Source organism: Meleagris gallopavo, chromosome 27 (assembly GCF_905368555.1).
Source record: "Meleagris gallopavo chromosome 27, MGAL_WU_HG_1.1, whole genome shotgun sequence".
NCBI lineage: Eukaryota > Metazoa > Chordata > Aves > Galliformes > Phasianidae > Meleagris > Meleagris gallopavo.
The window spans coordinates 866,502-883,582 of record NC_139430.1 but is presented as its reverse complement, the minus strand read 5'-3'; the positions used below and the strand labels follow the sequence as shown (position 1 = coordinate 883,582).

Sequence of the window (17,081 nt, the reverse complement as noted above, 5' to 3'; positions counted from 1 at the left end):
TGGATGAATTCAATTTCCAGTTGTAAAAAATGGGATCAGAGCCATCCATGGGCGTAGGGCTGAGGGGACAGGATGGGGCCGAGCCCTCCGCAGTCCCACAAAGATGACGTTGACAAATGGTGTTATTATTAATAATATTTAGTTTAAGGGCTTTAATACAATAACAGAATTTTTAAGTGTTAATTTGGGGGCTGGGGAAGGGGGGTTACGTTCTGCTGTGCCGTGGTTAAGTGGCTGCGTCCCTCTGCTGTGACCGCACCGTCTGGAAGATGTTCTGCAAGAGAGGAGAAGGGAGCATCAGAGGGTGGCACTGCGATGTGCCCATGGGGTGGGGGTCCACGATGCGCCCCAGAGGGTGAAGACCCTGACCCATACGGTGCAGAGCCAGCGATGCACCCCACACCATCACAGCTGTCCCCATCTCTGCCCACACTTTGGGGCTGCTACAGCTCTGTGTGTCCTGCCCACTGCTGGATTTTTGGTTCAATTGGGGGTGTTCCAGCAGCTCTGGGATGACTCTGCCCCTTTCCCTACAGCACCGAACGCCCCACAGCACAGTCATAAGCAATGCTATCAGCAAACCCAAACTCAAGACCCCGATGCTGCATTTGGGGTGCTCCATCTGCAGTCTTCATTTCACCATTTGCTCCCTGTCCCACTCATGTGAGGCTGGGGGGGGGAATGCATCAGCCAAGGCTGTGGGGCTGGGAGCTGTGAGCTGCCCCATAGAGCTGTGATGCACATCAACAGAATGGGACCCAAAGCTTTGAGCCCGGCCAGGGGATGTTCAGCACACACACAGCCTCCGCCCCACAGTGTTGGGGTTGCCCTGCTGTTATCTCCTGCTTGGCATCTGTGGGGCAGAGGAAGCGATGCATGGGGCCGGGGGCTCCTTCTGCAGCAGTGACACCATCAAAGGGGCTCGGGGGTGTTCCACCTCAGTGAGCACAGCCGAGTGCAGCCCCGTGCACGCACACACAGCTAGATACAGCCAGCTACAGTCACACACAGCCAGGCACAACCACACTCTACTGTGCACAGCAGCACAGCCTGCAGTCATGGCAGGGGCGTGGAGCAGAGCTGTGTGCAATAGGAGCAGTGCTGGGGAGCAGCAGAAGGCGCTGCTCTGCGCTGCTGAGCTCCCGGCAGGTGCTGCAGCGCTGTTACCTTGCTGCACACTGTGTCTGTGCTGCAGTTCTGGTTATCCTTGTCTGTTGCTTCCTCCTCCACCTTGATGAGGGAAAAAGATGGGAAGGGGATAAATAAAAAGGGGCTCGAGGGGGTGGGAGGGAAGCGAGAGGCAGATGGGAGCAGCAGGAGGGGCGATGGCGGCACTTCTGCACAGCAAAGCAGCTCCAGAACCACCAAAATTTGCAGCCCAGCACAACCAGCAGCCCTAAGCACCACTTCCAGCTCCACCTCTGGCAACCAGCTCCAGAAATGCAGCTCCAGCATCAGCACCACCTCCAGCACAGCTGCAGCATCAGCACCACCAGCTCCACATCTCCATCTCCATCCCACCTCTGGCCCCAGAGCTTTGGCCCCACACTGCTGCCAGGATGCAGCCCTGAGCCACACAGAGGGTGGTGCTGAGCCCAGGGCAGGGGCAGTGCCATCTGCAAAGTGACAGCAATGTCACCCAGCGGGGTCATAGAGCCCAGAGCTCGTGGTTCCTGTGAGGACAGGGATGTCACACAGTGGGGACCCTTCGTCCCATTGCAGCATCTCACACCTAATGCTAGGCCCAGCCCTGGAGCTCCCAACTCCACGGCATGGTGAGCCCAGGGCAGAGGGGATGAGAGGACAAGAGAGCTGGATGGCACCAGCAGGCACAGGCCAGAGGATGGACCCACAGTGATAGCATGGCTCTGAGTAGAAGAGAGCCCTTCCTGAATAGTTCAGCAGCCACAGAACAAAGGTTTTGCCACCTGCAGCTGACAGCAGAGCCCACCAACCCTAGGAGCTCCTCGCTGGACCGTGACACACAGCACCCTGCAGCTCTGCAAACAGACCACCGTGCTCCCAGCAGAGCCAGCTCCCCGCTCAAACATCCCGCTGCTCCCTGTTCAACCCTTCTTGCTGGGGGCAGGCAGGAGCGACCGCCAGCAAAACGTTGCTATGGGAGGTGAAGGCAATTCCCTGCAGTCACGGCTCCTTACCTCTTTCCTCCACTTGAGCTCACAGAAAACCCGCTCGAAGCACTCATGCATGTAGTTGAACTGCAAAGAGAAAGGGGGCGCAGCTCAGATCTGATGCAGCACCCAACGCCCAGCCTGTGCTGCTGGCTCCTCCTGGCGGCTGCGTCCCCACCGCAGTGCTGGGGGTTCTGCAGCTCCCGTGGAGGGATGGAAGGGACGTGAAAGAGCACAGAACCATGGAATCACAGAATGGCTGGGTTGGAAGGGAGCCTACAGGTCACACAACTATGGAATTACAGCACAGTTGTGTCACAAGGGACCTCAAGAATCACTGACCCATGGGATCATGGAATGGTTGGGTTGAGAGCGACCTTCAGAACCACAGAATGTCTGTGTCACTGACAAAGGTGTTGAAGGTCACTGCTCCCAGGATGGACTCCTGGGTGACTTCACTTCACCTGGACACAGAGCGGTTCTGGCTTCTCAAACCTGCCAGGAACTGGGCTACTTACGTAGGGGGTGAAGATTTTAACCCATCGGGGTTTCTTCTCTCCTCGAGCATATTCAAAACAAAAGGCCATTCCCTCTTCATCTGTGTCCCACCGCTGCATTTCGTCCCATTCAAATGCTATTACCTGGTTCTAAGGGGAGACAGAACCCAGGTGAGCCCCTGGGGGGTCAGGGGGGGTTCTTGGCACATCGGGTGGCGAAGCAAAGCTGCATGAGGAGGGTCGGGGACCACAGCCCAGAGCTCTGGGGCTTCCTACAGAGCTACAGGGCTAAGTCCAGAGCCCTGCTCTCACCTCCAGCTGTCCCTCCTCGGTGCAGGCGTGGAGTTTAAAGTGCTTAATACTGATGGCTGTGATGACATGTCCCTTCCGCCGAGAGTCACAGGAGCAATGAGGGAAGATGATCTCGTTGTAACCCTCGCACGTCCGCAACATGTTTAAATACTGTGGAGAGAAATGGGCACCTTGGCTGGGTTACACCTTGGGATGGGGATATGACCCTCCTCAGAACCCTGCAGCTCAAAATAGGGAAGCTGGGAACCCACGGGCAGCAGGGCTCCCCAAAGCGTGTCCCCATCCGGGGGATCCCCTAAAGGTGCCCCCATCCCAGGACTCCTCAGCTGGGCTCCATCCAAGGACTTTCAGGACTGTGACTTCTCATTGCAAGGGAAGGTTTTCATGGAGCAGAACCACAACATGCAAGAGGGGGACATGGAGGCGTGGCTTTTCCAAGAGCGACATCTCCCTTTGGAGCTACAGTGGCCCGGTGCAGGAAGCGTCTGCTTACTGATCCTCATGTTGGTTAATCATTAAGAGGTTATCAGCATTTCAGGTGACTCTTCCAGAGTCCATGCTGGGGGATGTCAGAGCTGCGTATGGGCTGTGGGACCCCAACGTGGACTTTTGCCAGGCTACAAAGAAATGAAGGCACAGGAGCACTGCAGCTGCACTGCGAGCAGCTGGGATCCACTCCTCTTTGTGAGGCCAATGATGCCACATCTGGGGCTTTTTGGATAGAAAAAGACCTTTGCCTCCCAACAACTGGGGGGCAGCAGCTCTCCCTGGAAGCTGCAGGGGAAGGACTGCTATGGTCACCTTTCAGCACAAGGTTTTGTCTCTGCCTGGTGTTGGGTACGGCACTGCAAGGTGCTCGCTGGAGGAAACAAGCAGGACAGGTGGGACAACTCACCATGACCATCTTTCTCTGCTCACAGAGCTTCTGTAGCTGGTAGGACTTCTCCTCTGCTTTGATGTAGCCTTTCTTGACATCATCAACAGCCTTAAACAGGGAAAAGTAAAAAAAAGGGGAAAAAAAAAGGAAAGAAAACCCAGCAGTCAGACTGCAGGATCCCATCAGCACATCCCAGGGCCATCATAAGCCCCCGAGCTCCATCCAGGAGGACTTTGGAATAACATCCCCCGGAGGAAAAGGATGGACATCTGGCGCTTGGCATCCTGCTTTTGCCCACCGTGCTGCTGGAGGGCAGCACTGGCACGGAATCCTGTGTTACCCTTCAGACTGAGCAGCCTTTCCTTCAGCCCTGACACCCCAACTTCTGCCTGGCAGCTCCCAAAGCTCCCAGCCAACAGAAGAGCCAGTCTAGGAAATCATACAGCTTGCCAGTGGCTATCTTTATTTCAGTTTCGACCAGGGGCTGGTATTGGCTAAGTTTGGAGTGTCAAGAGAGCATTTTTGGTGGTGGAGACAGACAGAGCAGGACCCATCTTACTGAAGTTGGCAGATATCTACCTCTGGGCTGGTCATCCTAGCCTGGCTTTCTACAGTCAAGGGAGAACACGGCTCTTCTCAGGCTCACTTCATCCTATAGGGCAGCAGCATAGGAGGGGGCAGGTGAAACGACAGAAACATTGTGGTTCTGCAGAGCAGGGAGAAATCTGCTCCCCCACTGCCCAAAAGCTTCGTACAGAGCTGAGGAAAATATCCCACCCGTGGACTGCAGCCACTCGGGATCCCTCAGCTCGCCTTGGGAAGGGGCAGCGCTGAGAGCTGCGTGAGCCCCACCACACAGCCCTGGCCAGCAGGACGCAGCCAGACTGGGCACTGCTGCTCCTCAAAGCCACCCAACCGAGGAGAGCGGCGGCTGCAGTCGCTGTGGGAGCTGGGCCCTTGGCTGCCAGCAGTTCACAGGATCATTAAGGTTGGAAAAGACTAAGATCATTGAGTCCAACCCCAACCCCCCCCACTGTGCCCACAAACCGTACCCCAGAGTGCCACGTCTCTGCAGCTCTTGAACCCCTCCAGGGACAGTGCCTCCCCCCGCTCCCTAGTCAGCCTTTTCCAACACATCACCATTCCTTCAGAGCAGAGATTTTTCCTGATATGCAACCTGGGTTGGCTTACCTCCAGCACAAAGCTCCAGCTCTCCCAGGGAGCTCTTAGGTACCCACCTGATGGAAGAAGTAGGTGACTGCCAAGTCGTTGTCATTGAGAAGAGCCTCCTCCTCTGTCGTGAAGAGCCATTTCCGGATGGTCAGGCACGTCCCCGGCACCGCCGAGGTGTAGTTCTGCACGTAGAGTTTGTGGGGAAATTCGTTGGGTGCCAGCTTGCGCACTGCAAGAAGCAGAGGACACGGGGATGAGCTGAACTCAGCACCTGCCTCCGTGGTGCTGGACACTGCCAGTCCCTCACAGCAGCCTCCGGGGCACGGACAGGAATTTCACCACAACACTTTGCGCTGTGTGACATCGTGACAGTGGTGAAGGCCATCTCTGGGTCTCAGCAGTGCACGTGGGGCACACACTGCACTGCCATTTCTCTGCATTAACCTCAACGAAGCAACGTGCAGCTGGGATTCCTGGCAGCACTGCCTGTAGCCATCCCTGTGCTCAGAGCTTCACTGTGATGCATCGAGGAAGGGTAAGGCCACCACCTTACTGCAGGTAGATCTAACAGCTTCCAGGGAAATTAAACGGAGTCTATCCAGATAGGAATAAACGGGGATGTTCCCACTGAGTTTCCAGAAAGTGCATGGGAGAAAGGTTAAGTGGAGTTTTTGCTTTTCAGAGTGAGGAGCACAGCACTCAGGGATGAGGAATTAATAGTTGTGGTTGGAGTCCATGTGACCCGCTGTGCCAGCACAGCCTTGTACCACTGCTAACATCTGAAAACTAAAGTACCTGTCTGGGAATAAGAAACATGCTCAGCTCAGAACCCATCATCCAACCCCAAACCCCATCAGAAACTGAAGGACAGATGAGATGGCAAGCTGCAGCTTATGGCCTATTGCAAACTGGACCCAGTTCTCCATGTGTACAGAGCAAATCCCATCTCCTCTGCAGCCCCTCTGCCCTGCACTGAGATGCTGCTTGTGTCTGACCTCCAGCTGTGTTTCAGTGATGCTGGCCACCACCTCTCTCTGAACCAAAGTCAAACGTATCTCACTTTTACAAAAGTGTCTCCTTGAACTGCTTAGGAACAGGAAAGTCAAAGAGCAGCAAAAAACAAAACAAAACAAAACAAAACAAAACAAAACAAAACAAAACAAAACAACCAAAGCCATCAGATTTTGAGGGCTTCTCATTATCAGTGCTGTGCCTGCCTGGTACCTCCCTCCAGGGCTCTTGGTTCTGTGAGTGCAGATAAGAGCTGCAGGAGCGCCCCAGGGCTCTGCCAGCACTGCCTTGGCTGCTGTCAGCACAGATGGCCTTTGGCACTTACCGAAGGAGTGATTGATCACCTCAAACAAGGCAAAGTAGTTGGCTGTAACGCTGTCCATTCCAACTTTAGCAGCCACGGCCTGGAGAACAACCAAAGGGAAGGTGGGGTGAGCGCACCGGGAGGGCTGGGCCACCTCTGCGTGGGCTGCCCCCGAGCACTGCCTACCCCCAGCTGCTGACAGCAAGGAGAATGGGTGCAGGATGCACACAACTCCTACACCAGGAGTGCTGTGTTGGAGCTGTGGTGCTTACAGCTATTTGCCAGCTTTAAGATGTTATCGGGGACAATTAATTCATCCCTTGCACTGTCCTTGCAGTCAAGCCAAGGAAATGCTGTCTCAGCACGGTGTGAGGTCAGGGCTCGCCAGCTCCCACCCTCCCTGCCATAACACTGATGCTCAGGAGGAGCAGAGGAGCCACTGAGCACCTCCAGAGCCTCAGGGAACGCATGGATCGCGTTCATCCTTCATGTCCCAAAGAAAGAAAATAAAGCAGCCCACCTGGTACACCTGGTCTGTAGTGCTGTTCTTTTTGACTCTGACTGTCACTGTTGTTATGTCTGGTAATGCTACCCGAAGCTCCACGTCTGAGACCCCGTTGTAATTCTGAAGAAAGGGAAAAAAGAGGACAGGAATCAGCGAGGTCCTTGTTTGAGAGGCTGGGGGTCACCCCTTCCAGTTCAGGCTGAGCTGAGCCAGGAACTCCATGGGCCAATTACTGATTGCCTTGCATTGCTAATTAACGTGGTCTTTTGTACACCATCACACCCAACAGAATCCCTTTTCAGGCTGCAGTGGGGAATTCAGAAAGAAGCAGCAGCCTGCTCAGGTGTGGGGCAAGCAGCCCATGGCAGGGCTCAGGGGGCAGCCTTGCTTTTCTGCTGCTGCTTTCTACGTGGCTTTGGCAGTGTCCCTGCTCCCTGGTGCAGTCTCTACCACAGCAGAGCTGCAGCACACTGCCCACGTGCCTACCTCATCCGACTCCGACAGGAACTCCTGCATGATGTCACTCTCCCCGATGACACGGATGGAGCACACTGCAGGACACAGAGCACAAGTCAGGGGCCGACCCAGGGCAAGGCAGCTGCCCCTCCAGGAGTTGCCCAAAGGACAGGGCGACAACGCCTGCCTGTTCTGCAGGCAGCCAAGGGCAGGGAGAGCCTTCTCAAAGCGATCTGGGGCTGGCATCAAGCAGAGAGTGCAGCAGTGCTGGGTAGATCACCATGTGGGATATTCCCCCCGGGCAAAGCCCAGGCTGCAGGCAGTCAGCCAACGGGAGTTTCAGCTGTACTTAAAAGCGGTGTGAGATTTCATAAATAGTTATTCCAGAGGGAATGGAGCTATTTGGGAATTCAGGTCAAGTTCATGAAATAATCTGGAGCCGAAGCGCATCATGCTGTATCTGAACACGACCAGCCTGCCCCTTCCTGCAGCCAGGAGGAAGATGAATGAGATGTGTGGGGTGGGGAGAACCTGACCTACATCCCACTGCGGTGCTCACAAAGTGATGGAGCTCAGCGCTTCAGCCATAGAAGTTGTGTGAACATGAGGGTAGAAGGGCCCTGAACTGAGTCCAGAGAGGCATAGGGGAGTTTCCTTCTCTGGAAAGATTCAAACCCACGTGGACGTGAACCTGGACAATGTGTTGCAGGGAACTGCTTTAGGGTTGGGCGGGGGGATCTCCAGAGGCCCCTTCCAACCCCCATGGTTCTGGGACTGTGATTCTGTGCACTTCATACACTCAGCTCCATACCTTTCTCCAGGTACTCCTCCAGCCCTCGCCGCCGGGCATCCAGCTGCTGTTCCGACAGGGAGAAGGGCCACTTTCCAGGGAGACGTGGGAAGGTGAAATTGGCAAATTCCCGCTTCAGGTTCTGGTGCAGGATGGCAAACTCACGGTACCGCTTGGAGCAGAGCTGCCGGCCAGCCATGTAAACGTTGTACACCTGAGGGGAGCAGAGAGGAGCTGCTCAGAGTGCAGCCAGGAGGATTTGAGATGCAATGGGAAATATGGATCAATGCTTCCAGCACCATCTTGAGAGAGGAGGAGGTGCTGCAATGGGGCCGGGAGGTGCAAAGAGCAGCAGCTCCAGCGCAGAGGATCCTCTGCCCCCTTACAGCCCTCAGCATCATCTTTCACTCTCCCAACAGCAAAGCCCCAGCCTAGCTCTGCAACAATGAAGAGCTCTCTTCCTACCCCTATGGTTTGGGGTTTCCCCCAGCAAGGGCAGGCAGTAAGTGCGGGGCAGGCAGGATGAGGGCCCTGAGGTTTGCAAGCTGGGCACCTTTCTTTAATTCATTTCCCCCCATATTCTCCAGACAGAAGAAGATGATGAAAGGGAAAAGGAATTCCCCAGATGGGAAGCGGCATGTCAGGACATCTGTTCCCTCTCACCTCAACATTTGGTGTAAAACAGGAGTGCAAATTTGAGCAAAAGCTCACACGAGCAAAACCATGGCTTCCTACCTCATCTTCTATACTAGTGCTATTAATAAAAACGTTTGCAGCACACAAGAAATAACTGCAAAAGAATAACCAAGCAGAGGCTAAATAAGTCCGTATCAAAAGCAGACAATAATAAATTAATGAGTTTCCATATTTAAGGCATAAAGGGACCACTGCCACCCACTGTTCCCAAGCAGTACAGGAGCTCAGGGCACGGGAAGCGCCGTCCAGCCAGTACCAACCACAAACTTCTCTCCATTCTGCTCCACGTGCTTGTAGGTGGGGATGGAGATGGGCACGGCCTGCTTCTCTGTGTAGTCGTAGAAGGACTGCCCCAAGGAGTCGTCGCTGGGGTCGAGGTTGTCGGCCTCGTGGGGAGGCACCGACAGCACCGTCAGGATCAGCTCCTTCTCCCCAGCACGGATCAGGTCCACCACCTGCTTGTGTGTTGCTCCTTCAACGTTCACTCCGTTCCTGTAAGACAGTGGAGAAGCCATCAGCAAGGCCAAGGGGACACTCAGAGCCGGCCCAGAAATCCAGCACAGATCTGCCTCCCCACCAGCAGAAGGTAACTGACATCTCCAAGGCTTCAGCTCCCTTTCTGCAGTGGGTTACACCAGCAAGAGAGAAGCAAGAAAAACACCAACAAAACAAAACAACCCATGTAGTTCCCATGTTCAAACTCTGCAAGTTCTGCTTTGGTGGGAGTAGGTCTGCAGCTCATCTCTGCCAGGAAGCAAGCAGAGCCCAGCTGCACTGCTCTGCTCTCACGACATCAGGTTTAAGCTTCATCCATTTCTCCCACTGACAGTTTATTGGGTTATTTGTTACGGTACCTTGTTTAGGAGCTTCCAACACAGCTAGAAATTCTTTAGGGGCTTTGCAGAGCCAGAGAATGCTTTAAATTGGAAGAGACCCTGTCCCATTCCAACCCCTACAATAGGAAGGGACACCTCCGTGGGTCAGGCTGCCAGAACCCCATACAGCCCACCCTGAGCACCTCCAGCCATGGGGCAGCCACTCGGCCCCACCGAATCACACCTTGCTCATATGGGACCAACTCCTGAGCCAATGAGGTTCATGCACGTGAACATCTAAAACATGTTTTGTAACTTAGAACTACACAGATGTTCATCCCCAGAACTTGAGGTGATGAAAGAATGAGGGAAGAAAACACCGACTGCACAACCACACACCACTCTGCTCAGGCAAAAGCCACCTCTGGATCCTCTACAGATCCAAAACATCTAAAAGATTTCCATACATCTGAGCTGAAGCTTCGAGAGGAACAAGAAAGGGAAAGGAACAAGAAAGGGAAAAGCAGCCTTGCACGCACAGAGGGCATGGGGAAGTGATTTGGGGAGCTGCTGTTCCCACCCCAGACTCAGCACCCACGAGCACCTCTGCTGCACTGCCGGGCGAGGAGACGCGTGTTCTCCTATGTTCCTTTCAGACCAACAGCTCTGCTTTCCCCCAGCAGCTCTACCACATAAGAGCACATCCCTGAGCCTGGCCCTGCTCTGCCCTGACCATGGGAGTTGGGCCCTGAGCACCTCTGTGCTGCAGAGAGCTGCACACCTCGGGAAGATGTCGCTTTCAGAGTGGTCCAGAGAGAGCTGTTGTATTCCCTTCCAAATGTGAGGAGGATGAGCCTGTTCCTCCTCCTGATAAGAGCTACACTTAGTAGCAAGACTCCACAAACTCTGCTCTGAGTCTGGCATCCAAAGCATTCCCTGCGTAAACAGCTGCAGGCAGAGCTTTGCCCTGAGTCCAGCCGTGCTCCTGAGGGGCTGCCGGGTGCCCAGAGGTGATGAGAGACCCGCTGGCATCGGGAGCGAGCCTGGGACATACCGGAGCAGCTGGGATAAGCTGCTGACGCTCTGGATTCTTTGTGCTAAGAGGGCCCAAGAGCCATGCACAGCTCTTTTAGTGGAGTAATGATGCCACAGAGCTGAGAACTGGGGAAATCCTCCCTCCTGTCACGGCGAAATGGTGCCATTCCTCACTGCAACACAGCGCCGTGCGGGAGCGGTACTCACACTCACTCCAGCCAAGCAAGGCTCACGTGCTGCTCACTCATCCCAACAGGAGGCTGTTTCCATTCAGTGGAATTAAAGCCAGGCTGCAGAGTCCTCCAGCACTGCTGCCCGCGTGGGATTTGGGTGGCCCATAGCAGGACTTCTCCCTGCAAGCAGAGACTGACAGCTCGGCTCACCTCAATGCTCCGCCAGCCGAGCCCCCGCACAGGGCAAGGGCAGCTCTGCAACAGAGTCACCATAGCAACTCCGCCTGCAGAAATCCTCCACAAACCTCGGGGAGAAAGGGAACGGGAAAGGAGCTGCTGTGTGCAGAGCTGCTGTGTGCAGAGCTGCGCGGTGTGGCCACAACACGACAACAGCCCCATGTGCTTTTCCTGGGATGCTTGGATGCTTTTCTCTTTCGGCTCCTGCTTCCATTTGGAGGCAGCAGAACTCAACTCCACAGGTATTACCCACACCCTGCCCAGCTCCAACCCCCTGTCCAGCTCTGGGGGATGCCGAGCAGGCCTGAGGTAAAACTACACAAACAGAAAGGTTGGAAAAGACCTTCAAGATCATCAAGTCCAACCGCTGACCCATCACCATCACGGCGACCCACAGGATCACGGATTCATTACAGGATCACTGAATCCAACCACCAACCCATTCCCATCACGCCCCAGACCGCACAGCTCGGGCAGCATAGGAAGGGCCAAAAGGAGAACTTTGCTCACTGCAAGCCACCGTGGGATGGAGCACAGAGAGCAACTTCCCCTTTGAGGTCACTTCTCCAGCCAAAGGCACATGTGGTAAAAGCAGGAACGAGAGGTTCTGCCCCTTCCACTCTCAGATGCTGATCATTGAGCCTTTGTCAGCACCCGGCTTCCTCCTCACCCCACGGAGCACAAGGGACCCACAGGCATCACCCAGTCCAACCCCCGAGCACACTGCGCTCCCTGGGGCAGTCAGCAGAGCTGTCACAGAGCCAGGGCTGAGGCACGGTGCTGTGAGCTGAGGCATGCACTGCTGCCAGTGACCCAACCACCCACCCGTCAGGGCTTCCCACTGCCTGGATCCTACTGGGTCCCTTCCAACCCAGGATATCCTGTGATTCGGAGAACCATGGGATCACAGCATGGTTGGGTTGGAAGGGACCTACTGACCACAGAACTGCAGAATGGGTGGGTTGGAAGGCTCCTCACACCCCCAAACCATCCCTCCCATGGGCTGGCTGCTCCCCACCCACTCAGGCTGCCAAGGGTCCCATCCATGGCCTGGGCCCCATAGGGATGGGGCACCCACAGCCTTGTTGCCCTCTGAGTAAAGGATTCCATCCTCACGTCTGACCCAAATCTTCTCTCTTTCAGTTGAAAACCAGTGACCCCAACTCTCAGGATAGCCCATGTTAAATCCCAAGGATGTAGCAGAACTCCCCAACACACCAACACTAAGGAAGCTCTAGCACACAGAAGAGCATTTCAGTTCTCCCATTTGTGCACCGAACGACTCATTTTCTGTGAAGACTTCAAATCTCCTGCCAAGAAAAGAGAAGGAAATTGGCTGTGGAAAGCCTGCATGATGCTGCCTTGAGATGAGGACCTTAATGAGACACCTCCAATGCGACCTCCACCACCCAGAGTCTCTTCCAGCTCCTGACCCTCAGCTCCAGGACAGAGTTCAGTGCACCCCTAGGCAGCTCCGTGCACTTCTGCTTTTCCTGCAGCACATCAGTTCTTACAGGTCATGGGCACAGCAATGCATCACTCCCTGCTCTGGGAAGAGCAGTATTTCCCCATTTCTTATCACCCAAATGCTTTCACAGATGGAAGCCAACCCTCCTTTTAAGGCTACAAAACCCAGACCTCGCTCAACATTACTCCAAACATAAATAAACCTCAGAAGAAATCACCAAGTGAGGTTCCAGCGACTGTTCCCACTTCTGTGCAGAAGAAAGCAGGAGCCTGGGAGAATGACCACTTTCACGGCAGCCTCTTAGGACACCTTAAGGAAGTTTTAATACCTCAGTGCACATTTACATGCTGTGCTCTAGCAAACTGCAGCACTGCCATTCATTCATCTGCTCCAATTACGTGAGCAATGATGCCTCGCAAATGAACGCTTCTTAAGCACTCTGAGAGGAGGCAAAGAACAGGAATGCTTCCGAAGGCTCAAGACTAAATATGACTTAAAAGAAAACAAAATATTGACTTAACATGTACCCTTGCTGAAAAAAGGAAAAGCATTTTTGGAGCTTGGTGGTCCTTGGGGTCTCTTCCAACTCAAGCCATCCTATGATCCGAACACTTCAGAAGCTCAACCTGTACCAAATGCAATGGCAGACAGCTCCCACAGCTGCCCATGCCAGCTGCAGCAGAAACAATAATCAAAAACAATGACTTCACACATCCTGAGAGCAGCCATACTTCAGGACAGACCTCCAAGAGCCCCACGGCCAGCACTGAGCTGGAGTTTCGGGTGCAGCCTCGTAAGCTAACATCAAAGCAAGGATTTATAATGGCTCATGCAGACCCCATCAACTACTCCTCAAGGGAAGTTCAAGCAGGAATGGTGAAAGAGGAGAGGGAATGACAGGGAAAGGCGCACGAGAAAAGCAGTGTGGGATGCTGAGTGTGGCACACTGGCTGTACGGATGGAGCAGAGGCAGCAGATACAGGGCAGAATTTCTCCAGCTTCGGTAATTAAACTCATCCCCATGAGCACACAGAGCATTCTGTCGGAATAGACTGCAGAAGTGTTAAGGCAGATAAAAAGGCTCTCTCATTTATTTAATTGCACACTTAATGGGAAAGCCAGCAAGCGAGGGCTCTTCATTTACCCACCGCTGTTATCTCCCACAAGAAAAGACATCAATTTGCAGTTTTTTCCTTGGATGTCCCTCAAGCTTTGTGCACGGCAAGGGATGGGGTCACAGTGAGAACCAGGGAGTCCAGAGGAAAAAGAAAGGATGCTCCCCAAGCCACATGAGGATAAGGAGCCGTCCTTAAAGCCTTTGGTCCAGGTAAGCCTGCTGACTGCTCTGTGGTTTTCTGGCAACACGCCTCTGCACGAGCAGCACAACGTTGCCATGTCCTCCCTGCAGGCAGCTCTGTGCTTTCCCAGGGCAGCACCAGCTTCTTCTGGCCCATACTGATATGCAACGTCCGACCATGGGCCAAGAGAAGATAAAGAGTTTCACTTCCTAAAGGACAAAGCTGGTCCGTGGCACAGTGTCGGCAGCCCCAGCGCTCAGCAGAGCTTCTGCACGACCACGTGGACTTCTCGCCCGTTAAAGAGCTGGTTGGGTGATGACATGCCAAAGTCTTAAGAGAAAAAGTGCGGAAAGCCTGTTAGCAAAACACCAAACATCTCTCCTGTTCTGCAGAATGGGTGGGAAGAAGAACCTGTGGCATCGCACCCGCACAAGGGTCTCACTGAGCTCCTGTTATTGTGAACCACATCCTCATCGACTTGTTCTGAACCAGCTCCCTGCAGACACAGCTAGCAGCAGCGCAGAGCTCCTCCCCACCGAGATTAGTTATGATTGACATTCAGGGTGATAATCAAGAACTAAATGAGCTCTCATTGTCTGACTCCAATGCCCTCAACACCCACAAACACACATCGAGCTAAGGAGATTAGAGAGCATGCCATGGCTGTGTTGCAAAATCAACCTTGGAAAGCAAGAGCTGCACTTTAGGTACAGGAATGTAGAATGGATGGTGAGAAAGGTCTGTGAGGGCACAGGAACCCAAAGAAAACATCCACACCACACCCTGGGCAGAGCTTGGAGCAAGACCCGCGTCCCCTAGCCCTGTGCAGGCTGCTCAGCATAACCACAACACAGAGCCCGGAGCCCCGTCTGCCACGGCGCAAAGGACGGGAAACCAGAGCTATTTTTGGAGGCTGTTTTATTGTTTCCTGCTCGACTCACGAGCACTCGGTCTGACTCGTAGGAGCTGGACTTTAATTAATGCCCACGTCCTGCTGAACACACAGGCAGCGCAGGGCCGGCGAGCTGACTGAGGCATCGCAGCTAATGAATGCGACAGTCGATACGGGGAGAGGGTGAAAGCCAACCTGAGGGTGCAACGAGATGATCCACGGGGACATGAGGAAGTGGCCTTGCCCTGGAGATGGGCAGGGAGAGGAAATCCCACTCCTCAGTGAGGAGAGGCTGCCCAGAGAGGTGGCGGGGTCTCCTTTTCTGGAGATACTCAAACCCACCTGGATGCGATCGTGCTGCAGGGAACTGCTTCAGGGGGATCTACAGAGGTCCATTCCAGCCCCTACAGTTCTATGCCTCCTTCACAGACCGCATTTTAAGCATCTCCCACAAGACAGAGCTCCAACCTGGCACCTTGCAACGCATACAGCTATTTCCCTGGGTCAATAAGAGCTGTTCTCACTTCGCTCCTCCAGGTGCAGAATTCAGCCCCAAACGCTTCTGCTGTGCAGAAAATCAAAGTGGGACGGATTTGGGTCACTGGGAAGAGCCGAATCCCAGGGCCTGCTGCAGGGCACAGCCAGCTCCAGCCCTGTGCTGTCCTTCAGAGCCCGGCAGCAAGGCATTCCTGCTGCTCGGAAATCCCTGTAATTAATAAGTAATTGAGCTTAACCAACTCAGCACCAAGTACAAAGGTGTAAAGAAGAGCGGAGATTGCTCAGCGCGGGCAGAACCAACCCAAAGAGCTGCACAGCAATGTGCCTGATGTTGGCCCGCAAAATCAACACTTAAGGGATTTTTTAGGAAAGAGAAAGGAGGGGTTTCAACACACCGAAGCATTTCTACAGGAAGACATTCCTTGTAATTCTTGCAAGGGACAACCAAGGGGCCAGGATCAGGAACCAGCAGTAGTTCAACCCCTTCCCCTCGACACCCACATAGATCCCAGAGCTGCTCCCAAGCACACAGCTGAGGGGAGAATCCCTGCACACCATAAAGAAAGGGAACCTCAAAATGTCAGCACAGCAGAGATGGAGACGGTATCCCCACACCCCAAAGGGTCCCTCAAAGCTCTCAGATACCCCACTGGCGCAGCACCCCCTGAATTGTCCCTAAAAAGCCCCATGTGAGGTGGAGAGGGGCAGCCCCCTATGAGTGCTTCCAGTGCAAGGAATGGAGCACTGCCCCATGCAGAGCCCCACAGGGGGACAGCAGACTCAGACCCCACTTTGGAGTGTGCACAGCGCTCCCTAATAATCCACCATGAGACCTGGGGAGTCCCAGCCGGCCCTAAACCCTGGTGGGGAACTCCCAGCCTCCAACCCCTCACCCAAAGCACCCTCCTCTATGAAGCATCCCCCCACAGCCTCAGTGCAGAAATGGCCCACACTCCATAACCCCTTCTACATGTCCCCAAACTTCAGTGAGGCTTAGTCCTCTCAGGACTCCCACAAACCTCTCAGGACCTGTGTGAACCCCCTCAGGAACTCCCCTAAGGCCCTTCAGAACCACTGAGGCCCCTCAAATGCCCCCACAACTCCTCCTCTTCTCAGGACCTATCTCAAACCCCTCAGCTCACTCAGGACATCCCTTCCAATCCCCCAGACCCTTCAGAACCTCCTCAAGACTCCCCCAAAACCCTCAGCCCATTCAGGGTGCCACCTCAGACCCCTCAGGACATCCCCACAACCTCTCAGAATCCCCCCAAAACCCTTCAGGGTCCATCCCAAACCCCACAGCCCACTTAGGAAGCCCTCAGCCTCATCAGGCTCGTCCCCAAACCCCCTCAGGACCCCCCTCAGCCCCCCAAACTCCCTCAGAACCCCTCTCAGCCACACCAGAACCCCTCATACTCCTCAGATCTCCCGATCTCCCTCACAACCCCATTTCCCAATCCTCTCAGGACCTCCCACCCTCAAGCACCCTCAACACCGATGCGGCCACCACACCCCCTCCACATCCCTCCTCTCCCGCAGCCCGGGCCCGGCGGCGGCCCCCCCCGTACTCACACCTCCAGGATGCGGTCTCCTTTGCGGACCCCGGCGCGGTCGGCCGCCCCCCCGCCCAGCACGGCGCTGACGTGCTGCAGCGGCGCGTACAGCTCGCCGTTGATGCTCCGCAGCTGCCCGCCCTCGCTCACTTGACCCCGCACGTTGAAGCCGTATCCGGATTCGGATTTCACGATGCGGACCACCCGCGGTCCCCCCGGGGCTCCTTCATCGCCGCCGTTCCGCTGCGGGGCCGCGGCCGAGCGCGGCGGCCCTTCACCCTCCTCGTCCGCCATCTTGGCGAGCAGCGCCGGGCCGCGCCGTCACGCGCATAGCGCTCTTTCGGCCACCGTACGCGCAA

The 17,081-nt window shown here is 54.9% G+C and overlaps 1 protein-coding gene across 2 annotated transcripts; it reads right to left on the bottom strand.

The window, feature by feature from the left end:
* Nucleotides 1-122: 122 nt before the first annotated feature.
* On the bottom strand, nt 123-17,064 carry SNX27 (sorting nexin 27). 2 transcript variants are annotated; one of them, XM_085209832.1, is made up of 13 exons: nt 16,742-17,064; nt 9,014-9,245; nt 8,079-8,271; nt 7,298-7,362; nt 6,827-6,931; nt 6,328-6,406; nt 5,057-5,220; nt 3,837-3,926; nt 2,942-3,091; nt 2,651-2,779; nt 2,160-2,219; nt 1,168-1,230; nt 123-274 (listed from the first exon to the last, which is right to left on the bottom strand). In XM_085209832.1, the coding sequence occupies exons 1-13, from the start codon at nt 17,014-17,016 to the stop codon at nt 227-229; spliced, it is 1,653 nt and encodes a 550-aa protein (XP_085065958.1). In that variant the 5' UTR covers nt 17,017-17,064; the 3' UTR covers nt 123-226. The 2 variants fall into 2 exon arrangements, with proteins under 2 accessions (XP_085065958.1, XP_085065959.1); XM_085209833.1 differs by lacking the exon at nt 1,168-1,230.
* Nucleotides 17,065-17,081: the final 17 nt, after the last annotated feature.

Excerpts from the sequence above, each read along its gene's own strand:
- SNX27 (XM_085209832.1), bottom strand. The coding sequence starts at position 17,016 with ATGGCGGACGAGGAGGGTGAAGGGCCGCCGCGCTCGGCCGCGGCCCCG. Across the intron at positions 2,220-2,650 it reads TTAAAATCTTCACCCCCTAC|TTCAACTACATGCATGAGTG; the intron begins GTAAGTAGCCCA and ends TTCTCTTTGCAG. Across the intron at positions 275-1,167 it reads CAGACACAGTGTGCAGCAAG|AACATCTTCCAGACGGTGCG; the intron begins GTAACAGCGCTG and ends CCTCTCTTGCAG.